General features: G+C 37.9%; 1 protein-coding gene across 2 annotated transcripts in view; it reads right to left on the bottom strand.

The window, feature by feature from the left end:
- VGLL3 (vestigial like family member 3) overlaps nt 1–16,029 on the bottom strand; it is a 57,661-nt gene that overhangs the window by 31,416 nt on the left and 10,216 nt on the right. For both annotated transcript variants that reach the window (XM_017848167.1, XM_017848166.1), the window contains exons 2-3: nt 13,345–13,624; nt 3,441–3,971 (exon numbers count right to left, since the gene is read on the bottom strand). In XM_017848167.1, coding sequence (XP_017703656.1) covers nt 3,441–3,971; nt 13,345–13,624 — 811 coding nt within the window. The remainder of the gene's footprint in view (nt 1–3,440; nt 3,972–13,344; nt 13,625–16,029) is intronic.

Below are 16,029 nucleotides of genomic sequence, written 5' to 3'. Positions count from 1 at the left end.
AAAAAAAAAGAAAAGAAAATTTCACGTTTTACCAAGTTCCACTAAAAATAATTGGATTAATGTATTTATTTTCTAATGGATGTGAAAATGACCTATATCTTAATGGTCCAGGTCACCAGGACTTTGAGAAGTTTTATGACTGTATGAAGGTTCTTCTCTTGGCTGCTTCGTAGTCACCCAATTGTTGATGCTGAGTTTTCAGCTGAATCACTGTTTCAGGCTGTGTGGTCAGGCCAGTGTGGCAGAGGTTATAGAGAGGGACCCAAGTTTCCCTGTGCTCAACTGCTCTAGTACCCCTTCCTAGCTTGGTCCTATTATGCAGAAACTTCTGTTCATTTAAAAGTAGTTGGAAAAGTGGTAGAGTGGCTACTACCCTTTTGCTGTCCCTCTTTAGAGGATAGTGTGGTGTACAACCAGATCCCTGTCTCTTTAGGACCGAAGCATTTATTCTCCTTTTGCTGGCAATTCCTGACTCTCAGTTGCTTCTCTCTTTGGGAATTGTCTTCAGCTGAACAAACCCACCTTGCCCAATATCATGTCCTCTTCCCAGAAGCAGATCACAACTTCTAACTGGTCAATTCAGGAATGTAAAAGCACAACCCCCTTGACCCCAGGCAGAAAAGTTATGAAGAACCATCTCACTCTGGAGCACCTTGTAGAATCCAGGCCTCTATTCACTTCATCGGTGAGACTTCTTCTGCCCAAATCTCTTATCCTCCAAAGATGTTGCCCTGAGAACATTACCCCATAAATTGTCTACAAGCAAATCTGAGTCTCAGAATCTGTTTCCTAGAAAGATTGACCTACAACACCTCTCTCTAACTCCTCTCAAAGAAAGAGAGATGTAATATTTGTTATTATATCTGAGTTTAGCAGAATAAAATGACCACATATGGCTCAGCCCCATCCACTCGCTCTTTTTCAGGCCAGCCTTGGTGCATGATGGTGCACTGTCCTGCTTGTGCCTTTTGTAGGGAAACTGTACAAGAGTTAGGCCTCAGATTATGTTTTCAGAGAAAATCTGATCAATCATCAATCTCTTCATAGTAGTGGAGCTCTAAGCTGTATAACAAGGAAGGTGTCCATGGGAATCTTCTCTGAAGTTAAGATTTTCCCCAGAACTGCATGTACCAGAATCTAAATTTAGCTGAAGGCAGCAGGAGGTCTAATTGTGGCATTAAGTCTAATCTAGAATCTCCAATTCTGCCTAATCAATGATTATGCTAATAATTTTATCTTTATTTTCATGATTCCTTTGTTTTCTCAATTGGGTCAAAATTTGTGAAACGAATCTTGATTGCTGTCCTAAACCCATACTGACAAAGGGCAGCACGCCACACAGGCAATAGGAAAACTTTTATCTTTCACTATTAACCATTTTAATAGTCGAATTCACCTAATTTTACCTGATTTACTTATACAAGGAGATGTTATCCCAGTAATCCCTGAGAGACGGACACGTCTTAGTCCAAACTTCAGCTTGGACACATAACAATGCAATTTAAGCAAGTAGTTTTCTGAGCCTCAGGTTTCTTATTCATAAATGAAACTAACAAGAACTATCTCAGATTTAGTTTAAGAATTTAAAGTAATAGTGTGTGTGTGTGTATGTGTGCGTGCATATATATAAAGTACCCCAGGTAATGCCTCATGTTGTGAGTAATAAATGCTCATTCATAGCTCTGTAAGTATGAAGACTTATCATAAATGATATCCAACTGGGTCCTCTCAAGAATTTCCAGGGGAAAAAAAAACCCTCTCATCTACTTCCAAAAGGTGTGAGAATGGCTTTTCATCTTGATGAGATTATTTCAAGCTGAAATTCTGTAACAAGTCAGTGAATCAAGCTCACACTGAAGTGAACAAGTACAAAGCAGGCCATCAAAATGAAAGAGCAATAATCACATCCATTTCCCCCTTATTGGTAGAATTCATAGAGGGAAGAACATGCCCTTTACCTGCTAAGAGCATTGTTACTGTTGCCACATAGGTACCACATAAGACATAGAAGAGCCTCCTGAGACCGGCTGTCCATGAAGGCAGCTGCCAAATTGGGAACTCTAATAAGATCTGGCTTCAGGCATCACATGACTCCCAAGTTGTCTTCATTCTGTTAGTATGTGGCAAAGAAAGAAGGGAAGTCTGCGCTGGCTGTCCCATCACACACTCTCCTGCAGAGGGAGTACCGAGTCCCCTGACACTTTGTTTAGAAAAGCAGCTTGAACCCAGTCTCAAGAGGAAGCTGAAATGGGTTAGATGGGGCAATGATCAACAATGGAAAGTTCAGTGGAGAAAAGTTAACCAAAATAAGAATGTTCCACTCACGTCACGTGAGAGGTAAAATAAAGCTGAGCATTTATGACTCTGGGGAATTATTTGTTGTGAACCAGCACATGACTCAGGGTTCTCCATACTACACAAAAGCTAACGAAGGAAAGAATTTCTTTAAGCTTTTGGAAAGAGAGTTCCAGTGTGCCACAAAATGTTCTAGCAAAAGAATCTGGGACCCACCACTTTGGACTCTAGGGATGCAATGATCAATTTGTCGTTTTGGGCTCTGATGCCTGTGATTTCATGAGCTCAGAACTATGAATACTATTAACATGACTAGTCTGGTTCAAAAATCAAGCTTAGATAGGTAACACATGACCTTCAGAACTAGCGAATTCCAGAGAGGAGATGAATGTTCTGTGAAGAAATTATTTCCTTACTATTGGTTTCTAAATCTGTTGAATATAAATTTTATAGTAGTCTTTTAAGTCTTGTATTATTTAAATCAGAGACAGGAAGAGAGGAGAGGAACAAAGGAGGAGGAATAGGAAAGAGAAAAGAAGGGAAGGCAAAGGAGGGTAAAATCAGGGAAAGGAGGGCAATGGAGGGGAGGGGAGGAATAAAATGAAGAAAAAAAATCATTATTTTAATTCCCTAATTCTTGTTCTTATTTAGTTCCCTAATTCTTGTTCAAAAGGCTACACTATAGACTATATTTCAGAAAGCAGTTTTTATAAGTCATACATGAGGCCTAACAAAAAAAAGGAAGGAAAGAAAAATTACTGAAGTGTACTATTTCTGAATTCTATTAGGCCTGACACATGGTGTAATGCACAGAGACATGGGAGATTTAAATAACGGGCTCAGTTCTTTGTAAACAGAAGGTACCAGAGATTCCATTTCAAAGGAACAGACTACTAGCCTAAGAGATGAGAGAAGAGCTCTGAGACCTTTCTCAGGCTGTATTGCATGAGCTAGTCATACCAGTTTCTGCAGGAATGCAGAAATTATTGCAAAATGGCTAGGTTCCATAAACATGTTGGTAAAGTTTAACTTTACAGATAAGAAAAAATAACTTCAAAACAAATTTCCACCTTTTCTTAAATTTTAAATTTTAAAATTTCTTAAATTTTATCTTGTTAGAGAAAGAAAGAAATCCGGCAGCTTACCTGTATCAAATCCCACACTTGGCACTATGTCTACTGTTCCATGAAAGGCTCCAGCCCATGCTGAGGTAGCAGAGGTGACTGTAGTCGGTTCTGTCTTTGTGATGTCACACTGGGGAGCAGGAATCCTGGCCGCATGCACTGAAGGCATCAGCAGAGGCCCATAGGATGGATCCAGGGCAGAACCAGCAGGAGGGTGGTGATGGTGGTGATGATGGTGGCGGTGGCGCATGTGGGCATGAGGGTGGTGGTGCCGCATGTACACGTCATGCATATGGCTGTAGGATGGGCTCACCTGAGATGTCAAAGGATAAGGCCAGGACTCAGACACAGCAGGGGGAGGGGCTGGGCCAGTCTGATGCAGGCTGTGTCCTGGCCAAGGACTGGGATCAGCTGCAGAAAAAGTGCCAGGGGGTCCAGTGACCTGGAAGTCAGGATGAACTCCCCCCAGACAAGGTGCAGGTGGGGGCTGGTAAGAGCTGGTCCAAAAGGAAGTTGGGAAACTATTCCGTTGGCTTGAGAGAGCTGAGCTGTCTGAGAAGACAGAAAATAAAAAATGTGATTAACATAAGACTCAGTTTTGGGATAGACTTGCCTCTAATTGTCCAATAATATTTTACAAGCAGTCAAATGAGCATGCACTCTTATTCTTCCCAAACAGGGGTGAACCGATACCAGGTTGGCCTCTGGGCTCGCAAGTCAATGGGCCCGTGTGCAGGATCCAAAGTGTTGAATGAGCCTCCCTCCATTTGCTTTGCTTGGCTTATGCCGTCACAGTCTGTGCTAAGGTTTGCAATTTGGGGATTGAAAAATTTCATTTCCTTCTGAGTACCTTGCAGCCATTAGGCCTAAGAGGAGGTCATAGCTACCCACTTCACTGGTAAAGAAAGCTTATGCCATAAATGAGGTTTATATAAGTTGGAAATGATCATTTTTACCAACTTCTAAATGCAAATACGATTTTCATTTAAAGCAAAGATTTTAATGCCGAAGGTAACAATGAAAGTAAGATCAGAATTACTTATACTCACTAACACTCATTTTCCATTAAGAAGAGTGTATTCCAGCCTCATTTTTTTTTTTTTTTTTTTTTTTTTTTTTTTCTTATTTTCTGTGGAGATCTGGGAGTCTCTAGACCGAGAACAACAATAGTCAATATTTAATAGAGTATCAAATGTCCAACACTATGCCATGGGCTTTTCATGGATAATCTCATAGGAGTTTCATTCCAGACCTACGGGGTAATTATTGTTATTATCCCCATGATGAGAAAATCCCAGCAGAGAAGCCTAAGGCCTAAGATAGCAAGAATGGTTGTAGGCTTTGAAGCCAGGTGGCCTAAATGGCCAATGGCTGGTCCTCTTCATAAAGTGCCACAAGAGGGCACAATTGAAACTATGAACCTCAACATCTCGAATTTGGTGAAGATCCTATGGAAATGATCAGTGGAGGAAATTCAAGTAGAGGTCACGGGTTTGAGGAACTGTTTTGGGGAGACGGAAATATCAAAGAATAGCACTTAGAGACAAATAAGAAAGAAAATCCTCCCCTAACTCTTCATCAATTCAATTTCCTACTCGATCATAACACGTTTACACATGACCTACTACGTATCAAACGTAGGCTCCAGCGATGACCAAATGGACACCATTTTTAGTCACAGTCTGCAGAAGGATAGATAAGTAAAAACAGACATGTGCAAGGTGACACGGTAGGTATTCTCCCAACAGGAAGCACAGAGAGCACCGACCCAGCTTAGAAAGTGATAGGTAAGTGGAAGCTGACAGGCTGAGTAGGGGCTAGCCCTGGGAAGAGAGCTTTAGGCAAATGGATCAGCACATAAGGAAAGGCCATGTATCACACACACACGCGCGCACACACACACACACAGGACAACAGCAGCATTTGAAAGACAAAAAGAGTTCGGTAGGCAGAAGGTGGCAAAAGAAAAAAATGAGACTACTGAAATAAAGACCCAGACGGGTGTGACTTGCTGGCCAAGGTACTGAATGTAAATTCTATTCTGAGGTGGTAGGGTCTCAATGGGCTTTGAAGGGTTTTAATCTAGGAAGTGGCATAGTCAAATCCATTTGTAGAAAGGTCAGTGCCTCCACCTGTAGCCTGCTGCCTACAGTGTTGTGTAACTGAACAAGCACTGGGCTGGGAGACCAAGGAGCCCAGCTTTCATCCTAGGTCTTACCCTAGGACTCTCATTTTATCACCCCGTATGGACCCATTGGTCTTTCCATGGCTTACTTTCTTTCACTAAGAAAATGAAGTATTTGAATCCATTAATTCAAATTATCTACTGGCTTAATACTGCTAACAGTCTGTGAAGTGCCTTATGGATTATTTTTAACTATAGAAGAAGATATCTTCTAAAGACATTAGTTATGCAAGTTTAAAGAGAGTATTTGTATACTGAGTTCCACATAAAAGAAACTTGCTAGATCTTTCCATTGAATGAAGGGTAAGAATGGAGGATATCTTAGGAAGTATTTTAAAATAAGAACATTCAAAACATTATCTATGTTCTCACTTTATAAATTTCCAGGCCATACTTTTCTTACCTCAGGGAAAGCTTAAAAAACTTCAATCAACCACCACGTATATTATTTGGTTAACATAATTAGGCTATTAATGTGGTGTTTGAACATCTCCTCTCCCCTAAAGGCTGTGGCAGCAGCACTGCAAGCTCTTCTATTCTCTCCCCTTCAGCCAGGCATGGGCACCAGCACTATGATCATTTATCCCATCTCTCCTGTGGTCAAACAGCTATTCACAGTCAATTCCCTCCCTCACAACATCTTCATCGATCTCAAAACACGCAGAGGAAATCTAGGAGATGATGTTCTTCAAAAAGCAAAGAATGGAAGTGCACACTTTAAGTCTTCAACAAACCTCAGGAAACTTGTAATTGAATGGTTTTGTTAAAATCAAAATCTATCCAAAAACACACCCTAAAATCAACCTTACTGGCATTGAGGTAAATATGTTTTCTTGAATTAACAATTGTCTCTTTGCAACATATGAAAAATACTATTAATGACAAGAAGGAAAGTCATATAAGTTGTAAGAAGAAAATTCAATGTGCCTTAGGTGATGGTCATTTGTAGAATATTTCAATCACACCCACAATGAAAGCCATCAATATTTAAAGCTTAAAACCCATGCACAGAGTTTAGAGAGGCTCCTTATTCTACATAGTTCATCTCTGCTACCACACGTCTGCTACTTTGCTCTCATAACCCCCATCTTGTGGGACCAAAGCCTTCATTCTGCTCCTAACTTCCATCTCCTGAGGGGCTAGAATCCTATTATGAAAACTAGGTAACCCCAACCACAAGTAAGTGCCAGGGATACAGAATTCCCCTTATTAAAATCCACTATCAAGATGTCAAAAGTACAGAGTATATACCATTTCCCTGTATGCTTTTAGTCTCATTTATATGTGTACATGGAGCCAATCTTATTTTATAGATGCTTATGCAGTTTGAATATGCAGGCACAAAAGGGAATAATGAATGAATTCCTTATCAAAAATATTACTGGTCTATTTATGAAGCACTGTACCATGATTAGTGAATACAACATTATTGAAAGTAGAAATCTATTTTGAAAATGCACTCCATAAAGAATGAACAGAGTTTAAAATGCTCCAGGGAAAATAAAATTAAAAGGAACTTAATATTTTCCCAGTCAATATTTCTCTTGAGATTAATATGAAGTTTGCAAAGATCTATGCAGCCCTTAAAAAAAAATCTGTTGCATTTACAATTGAAACAATATTGAATTGAAAATAAGTTTATGAAGAAGTTTATACTTCAGAATCACTATTTGGTGTCTTGCTTGTTTAAAGAAAAAAGTCTTGATGCAAAGGAAAAGATGATATGCTTTGTTTCATGCCTGAGAATCAGTGTGCTTATTTCATATGTATGTAAATTTTTTTCATTACATGATCCTTTGCTTATGAGTACATAATCACAGCCATATTTGTTGGATGAAGAAAACATATGAAAAGCTATATGAGCTATTTCTATGCAATATTACATTTCAAGTTAGTGAAGGCAATACAGTACTTTATGCTATTAGCACTATGTGGTGACTTTGGATTCAATATTACCTGATACACAGATGATGTTAACCGATATTTGGATGATGTTGACACTGACAGTCTAACACATACAAAAAGCCCAACTATAATTTTGACTCAATATGCATTTGGGGTTAAAAATATTACACACACATACATACACACAAGTTTATTTCTAGACAAAAAAGAAAATGGTAATATTGATACATTGTCTAATACAATCCACTCAAAGCAAACCTAGTAATCTCACTATCTGATTTAGACTGGAACATGGTACACCAGGTGTCTCTTTCAATTTCATAATAGCTGGGATACTTTTTACATTGATTCTCAATGTCTTTTTAAAACACACACACACACACACACACACACACCCAAAAAACAATTTTAAAAAATCTCAGGGTAAAAAAGTTAAGAAAGATAAGATTCCAAATTTAAAGAATGATACAGCTTATTAATTTTGAAAATAACAGCAACTAAATTAAAAGGAAAATAGGACAATGAAGTGTGGTAGAAACTCTAAGTCATCTTAAAATTTTCCAGAAAACACATTAGAATCAATATTGATTAAAACATCATTATTAAATGTTAAAAGGTAACATTTTTACGTTTTTTATTAATATCAGTTAAAAAACAAAATTCTACTCAATTCTTAACCTAAAGTGTTCTTGCTGTAATTTCATTGCTATTCTCTTGTTGCTCTTCCCACGAAAATAAATGTCTGGGTCAGAGGTGAAATGACATGTGTTCCAGTGTTTTCTGTCATTCAGTAATTATGCATTACCATTATGTCCGAAGATTGCCCTCTAGTTACTTTCTTCTAGAGTTGCTCAAAATGGGCCTTGTGACTCCACCATAAGAGTTTCAAGGGATGATGTCAGAGGCTGATACTCCTTGGAGCCAGCAGGGTGAGGTTAGTCACGCCTCACTTTTTTCCCCATGTCTTGGTCCTATGGACATTCTGTTCATTTCCAGTATCAGCCAGCTCATCAGACAGGCCCTTCTTTTCCTTTCTCCATTCGACTATTTAGGTTTCGTATTTATTTCGAGATTTTTTTTTTTCCCATGATAATGAATTGCTCAAGCAGACCCTATGTACATCAATGAGCCAACAGATAATTTTCGTTGCAACTACAATACCAGTAAGATTAGCATTCAATATGGTTTTAAGTCGGTGATCTACTCTGCTATGGCTTGACATTAACTCCTGCCCTTTTCCACAGGTACACACACACTCATTTCTGTAAAGATCAGTGCATAGACATATTTGAAGCAATGTTTGGCTCTGCGCCAAATTAATCATATAGATTATTTTTTAAATCTTTATGATAACACTAGGAGAAGGGTATCAATAAACACATATTTGTATGGAGATAAGGGAACAATCATATTCATTAGGTTTTCTTTTTTCTTTTTTTTTTTTTTGTGATGGAGTCTTGCCCTGTCACCCAGGCTGGAGTGCAATGGCACAATCTCAACTCACTGCAACCTCTGCCTCCCGGGTTCAAGTGATTCCCCTGTCTCAGCCTCCCAAGTAGCTGAGATTACAGGTGGCTGCCACCATGCCTGGCTAATTTTTTGTATTTTTAGTAGAGACGAGGTTTCACAATGTTGCCCAGACTGGTCTCAAACTCCTGACCTCAGGTGATCCGCCCGCCTCGGACTCCCAAAGTGCTGGGATTACAGGCATGAGCCACCACGCCTGGCTCATTAGGTTTTCTTGACGGAAAGAAATGAAATTCTTTCAACCCTGTTAGAACATATAGCAGGATTAGAGGTAACTCGTAAGACATTGCCAAATAAAATACATGTACTTCCTGTCATTAAGTGTTTGCCTTACAGCTGAAAAACACCTAAAAAAACTTTCCTAGCTTCATCAAGGAGATATACATTCAAAGTATAACCATTATTCCATTATTAACTGACACACACTATTCTTTGTCTAAAGATTTACCATGGAAATCTATTCTGCAGTTAAACTTGATTCAGTTATTTAATTTGTTTGTGGTATGGTAGTACTTCTGTGGCACTGTAATAACTTTATGCTGTAAACTAGACCCTTTAACACTTGGTCAGCAGTTCCTTTCTAAGCATCATCACCATGGCCACTAACATTATCATTAGCCTTTAGTATCTACTATTATCTAAGACTCTGTGTTTTCTACCAAAAACACAAAGTTCCAGAAAACAATGTTCCTGGATAAAGACTCAGGGTTTGTTTTCTATGCGCCAAATGAGTGGAAACTTACTTAAAGAAAAGAGAAAAGGCATCTGACTTTCATTTAGCACCTTGAGTCAAGCTCTATGCTAAATTATTCATATACATTATTTAAAAATATTTACAATAACTCTAGGAGATGGGTATCAATAAACACATATTACAGTTGAAGAAGTCGACGTAAGAGATTTCAATTTAGTAATCCAAGATCACATTGCAAGCAGAAGGTAAAGGCTGGAACATGAATCTAAAACAAATGGACTCCAAAGACTGCATTTTCCAATTCTGTGTAGCCTTGCCAATTAATATTAAATTGCCACCAACTCTCCTATTTTATAAGAATAAAAATGTGAATCTCATTTTATTGAACCTCTTCTTCAAGACATTTTCTATATCTTTAATTATCGTTTGTGGCTGTCCTATAAATCCTACACAAGTTTTATATATTTATCTAAATCTGACTAATTCACAACTGAAGACAATTATGGCAAAGAACTAAGAAAGGCAAATAATACCTTTGAAATTATAGAACTTTACAGAAGAAAAGATTTTACCAATTCTTTACTTCAACCCCTTATTTTATAAATAAGAAAACTGTACCCAAAGATTTCATATAACTAATTTCCAAGAAATTCGCTATTAAAGACTCTTTTGTCTTCTAATTCTGGATACATGGTATGAAATTGGTTCATTTAATTCAGTCACTTAATCATCAAATTAATATCTATTTCAGATTTCCCACATAGAAACACATTGTCGTGAACATCAGAAAAAATGAGGTACAATAAGAAGATACGGTATTTGTAGACTTAGTGGGAGAATAGGAGCTAAAATTGGAGTGCATGCTGTGTTCTCCTGGTATACTCTGAAAAACTGATGGAAAAAGCTCTCAAATAGCTGGGCGCAGTAGCTCTCGCCTGTCATCCTAGCACTTTGGGAGGCCAAGGCAGGTGGATCACCTGAGGTCAGGAGTTCAAGACCAGCCTGGCCAACATGGTGAAACCCTGTCTCTACCAAAAAAATACAAAAATTAGCTGAGCATGGTGGAGGGCCCCTGTAATACCAGCTACTCTGGAGGCTGAGGCAGGAGAATCTCTGGAACCGGGGAGGCAGAGGTTGCAGTGAGCCGGGATAGCGCCAAAGCACTTCAGCCTGGGTGACAAGACCGAAACTCCTCAAAAAAAAAAGTTCTAAAACATCTGTTCTCCACCTATCACTTTGCATTCCATTCTCCTCACATCAGCATCTTTGCTTCTCATTAAATATTCTAAGCTCATTCCATCCTTAGGGCCTTTGTACTGTCTGTCCCCTGTGTGTAGAATTATTTTCCCCTAGGTAACCACATGATGAGTATTCTTATTGCCTTCAGCTATCTGCTCAAACGTAACTGTGCCCCACAGGGCTTTTGTTATCACCTTATGTAAAACAACATCTTTTGTAACAATTGTTTGTTTCCTGTTTCTACCCCAGAACGTCAGCTCCATGAGGGTAGAGCCTTGGGCTGTCTCAGGACTTAGCACATTGCCTAACACATAGCAGGAGGTTAATAAATGTTTGCTGAGTATGTCAATGAATAAAACAGGTGACATATTTGAAGATCAAATTTAAGATGGTTCCAAGAAAATTTTAGTAATAGTTATGAAAACATTGCCTTGATTAGCCCTTTCTATGTTATAATGTAACATCTGCTAAAGGACCTTGTGTAATGTGTTATGCAAATTACAGGGAAAATGCTGATGTGCTGCAGGGTTTCCACACATTCACAACATCCCACTGAAAATGATTTTGAATATGATACCATAGATAATCACTCTGGCACCAAGAAATCATTTAGGACATTAATTCTGATTTTTCAGGTTAAATGATAACAAGGTTGCATATGCCCGTGTGCTAAAAGAAGTAGACATTATATGTATTAGTCTCTTGGGACTGATTATCTTAATAGGATTCATTATTAATATATCAAATTATTTATTAAAGCCATCTAATTCACTAGTGTTTTCCTATTTTCTTCCTCTACAAATTATTAAAATGATTCATCACATCCTGTTAAATAGGACATTAGTCTATTACACAAGCATCATAGGCTTCCAAGGACTAAGTCTCAGTTCTCATAGTAAGTCCACAATATTTACTAATGAAATAAGTAGAACATTTTTCAATTCATTTCCATCAAGGCCTTGGATATTTTATCTGTAATCCACCTTACCCTTTATAGTCACTGTTTAGTGTTGTTTACATTTACTGGAGAGAAAAATAAAGAAGGAAGGAAAGAAAAAAAAAGAGGAGAGGAGAGGAGGCAAGCAGGGAGGGAATGAAGGAGAGAAGGTAAGAAGGGAGGGAGGGAGAGAAGAAAAGAAAGACAAAGTAGGTAAGAAAAGCTCAGGCCCAGCAATTCCACGTGGCCAGGACTTCTACAGTGAAGCAGAACCATTCCAGTGCTTCAGAGAAGGTACCACTAGTCACTGCTCATTGCTCACCTGGCCCTGCCCACAGGTGGCCAGCTTTTCCTCATGACAGGAATCACCCAGAGCCCTTGTTCAAGTGTGATTCCCACACCTTCCTATGAAGATTCCAGTTCAACAGACTCGAGATAAGGGGGTCCTGCAAACTGTCCTTAACAGGACGAGATCAATGATTATCAAACTCAAGCCTGCATTGGAGTCACTGGGAGGGCTGGTTAAAACACAGAGTGCCCCATCCCAGAGTTTCTGATTCTGCAGGTCTGGGGTAGAGCCCAAGAATTTGCACTTCTAACAAGCTCCCATGTGGCACCGATGTTCCTGGTCAGGAAAATCATACCTCGAGAACCATTTTACTAGATCATTCCTATAACCAGGTGAGTTTGGAGGAAATCATCACTGTAACAAATTTCTCTAAAGCTGTCATTGGAATGACATAAGATGTTTTTCTCTAACCCTGTAATTACCCTGATTTAGATGTTACCAATAATTTTCTGTGAGTCAGAAATCAGTTTCGAACACATCTCTGTGACCTCAATATAGAGAGAAATAAGGGAGTCCAACGTGCAGCTCTTTCTTTATCAAGGTAAAAACGCTACTTTAAACCATGTAGATGCTGCCAAAAATGCCTAGATTGTATACTACAAAGAGTTAATACAACAACCAATCAGGATAGAGAAGTCTATTAAAACAACACAGACAGTTTTCAATGTCTGTATTCCTGGGTCAGACTCAGGTCTCTGGTATGTCACCACGTAGCACCTACTGGAATGAGCAAGAGCTAATTTTTTAAAGGCTGATTTAGACACGCCTATTATTTAGAGATCCAAATTGGGCCACTGGGGCTTTAGGAATGATGCTTCGCAGCTCAATGCAGCCACTATAAACTCAAGCCGGTTGTATCACTCCTTTCCATGAGGAATTTAAGGGGTGTGACTGCATCCTTTCCAACCCTGCATTCCACATGTGACAAAACCGATCCAGCTGTTTGTCTGAAAGAAATTCCTCGCTGTCCTTAAATATTAAAAAGCAAGTGGATATCCATCCTCAGGGCAAGTCTCCAGCTGGAACCTGGTACGGGCAGTTGCGAAACAAAGACAGTGCCCTGGAGAGCATCTGTTTTTGAATTCTTACCTCGCCATAGGGGGGTTAGCCCCATCTTGCTTTTTGAAATGGCAGATTCTGGATGGAGGGTGATGGCTTGGCCCAAAGCTCTTGAGAAGTGTTCATCCACTACTGACCCAATGTCTCCCTGGAAATAAGTGAAAAGGACACAGCGAGAGTTAAGGTACTCCATCTCGGCAGGCTGGTCTTTCTCCTCCTCCTCCTCCTCCTCCTCATCCTCCTCCTCTTGTTTGCTGGGAAGGGTGACTTCCAGAGAGTCCTGCATCTTGCTGAATACCGCTAACTTCTTCTGGGATGGAATAAACAAAACACAGTATCAAAGACAGTTTGTAAAAAGGCATTCACTAGTTAAGTTTTCACTTTAAAAAGAAACAATCTAAATATTAACATATGTTTGCAAACTGATTCTACTTCATCTGCTTTGTTCCATCTTTTTCCTCCCCAAACCACTTGCCTCCTTCCCACACTAAAATGATAATAATAATAATAAAAGTCTGTGATTCTACATTTGGCAAACAAACATAAAAGCCCATTATCAAATAGCATCTTTTCAAAATAGGATTTTGTTTTGTTTTGCTTTTGTTTTTTCATCTAGCTAGGCCAACAGGAGAATGACATTTTAGAAAAGTTTTCTTCCCAGTTTTGGTTTACTTTTAAAATGTAATGTACAGCAGTGTTACGGTTTAGGATAGAGAGGAACGACTGTCTGGGGGTGGGGTGGAGAAGAAAAGAACTTTTCATAAATAAAATAAACTAAAATAAAACAGGAATGTAGCATCTTATAAAAGGATTTGGCAGATGTGCTGAGCTCATTTCTCAAAAATCAAACTAAAATGACAAAATAAGTCTGTGTGAAGATGCATTTTACATGGAACATATTTTTCAGATGTTCCACTTACCATCATTATCATGAGGGGAAAAAGTTTTATTATGGCTTGCTGAAAATATTATAAAATGCTAGTAGCGGGTTAATCTTTCAAATAAAAATGAGAAAGATTTGTTAATTTAAGATGTTTAAAATATATGATAACTCTCATAATAATATACATTATGTCAGACATGCTTCTAAAACTTTCTATTTATCACCTCATTTAATCTTTATAATTCTGTAACACGGCTATTAATACTATCAATATTGTAAAGATTAAAAAGCTAAAGCACAGAAAACTTAAGTTACTTGCCAAAAGTCACAAACCATGTAAGCTGCAGAGTCAGAATGCATAAGAAAATCATACAGGCATAGACACGTGTGTGCACACATATGTGCTGGGGAATGGCAGGGAGGGATATCTAGAGTATAGATATGCATGTGCATACATGTGCTGGGGAATGGCAGGGAGGGATATCTAGAGTATAGATATGCATGTGCATACATGTGGTGGGGAAAGGCAGAGAGGGACATCAAGAGTAAAACAATTACAAAAATGTATTTTGTATTGTTTTTCTGTGTAACACATTTATAGTTAATAGACATTTTATTATTCCTGCTTTTCAATATTTCCAAACATTTTTCACTGAGCACATATTACATTTATTATCAACTTCAATGCGAATTACATATAAGAAGATAATGCTAAAGATTGTGAAATGTATTATTCTAGTGACCAAATGAGCTTTCTCTGTCATCCTTATGTCTGCAAAACCTGATCCTTGATCATACCATTTTTTTTTTACTTTGAAAAAAATGCATGCTGGAAAATGAATGTGAATAGAAAATCACTCCAGAATACCCAGTAATTTTTCATATGTTAGCAAAATACATACCCCAGACTCTATATTTTAATGTAATTACTAGCTTCAATATCTATAGCTCCAAATTATAAATGCATCATTCAACAATTTGGCCTCTTTCCCCTAGCAGTGAATATGTTGCTCTTGTATAAGGTGAGTAGTGAAATATTCAGAAATACTATGAGCTTCTGGTTATCATTTCAGGATGGTTATTTATAAATATATATTTTGCTTTTATTTAAAATTTGTGTCAGTATGGTTATGATTTGTTGATGAATAGATAATTCATTCTTTGTAAGTGTGCCTTGCTGATGAATAGGTAATTGCAATGACCGAGTGCTTTTATTTCTCATAATCTACTTCTGCACAGATTTGAACATTTTTATATTTAACTTCAATAGTAAAAACACCACAGAAACATATGGTATGTGTAAAATTAGGGAATCGAGCTAAATAACCTCTAAAGCTACTCCTAGTTTTAAATTCCATTCCAAAATTAAATGAATATTATAATTTATTAGTCAAATCACAGTGCTGCTTCTTTGGGTGCATGTATATTTACCTAAAACATGTACTGTTTTAACCGTATGCACACACTCTCTGTTGAATATTCTGGCACATTAGAAAAGCAGCTCTGTATTTACATGAAAATAAAAACCCTAAAACCTATCTACATGGTGGCATCATTGTCCACAAGTGTTCATTATTATTCGTGAAACTAATTTCTTTTTTCTGTTATTGTCCAGCTCAGCATCAGTTTGTGAGAGTGGGGCTCTGCATATAAATGCTTTATTTGTTTAATTGTAACATTCATTCTTTAAATAGTAGAGCCTGGCTATGTTAACAATCCAAATAAAGTCAACGTTTTATTTTATCCTTTATTGACAGCAATTAATTCTTAGATGAAATAAAAGTGAAGTTTTATATATATATATTTTTATATATATGTATATATATTTATAT

The sequence above is a fragment of the Rhinopithecus bieti genome, unplaced genomic scaffold (genome assembly GCF_001698545.2).
Source record: "Rhinopithecus bieti isolate Rb0 unplaced genomic scaffold, ASM169854v2 scaffold_29976, whole genome shotgun sequence".
Taxonomy (NCBI): domain Eukaryota; kingdom Metazoa; phylum Chordata; class Mammalia; order Primates; family Cercopithecidae; genus Rhinopithecus; species Rhinopithecus bieti.
The sequence above is the reverse complement of the archived record's forward strand: the minus strand, read 5'-3'. Positions and strand labels throughout refer to the sequence as shown.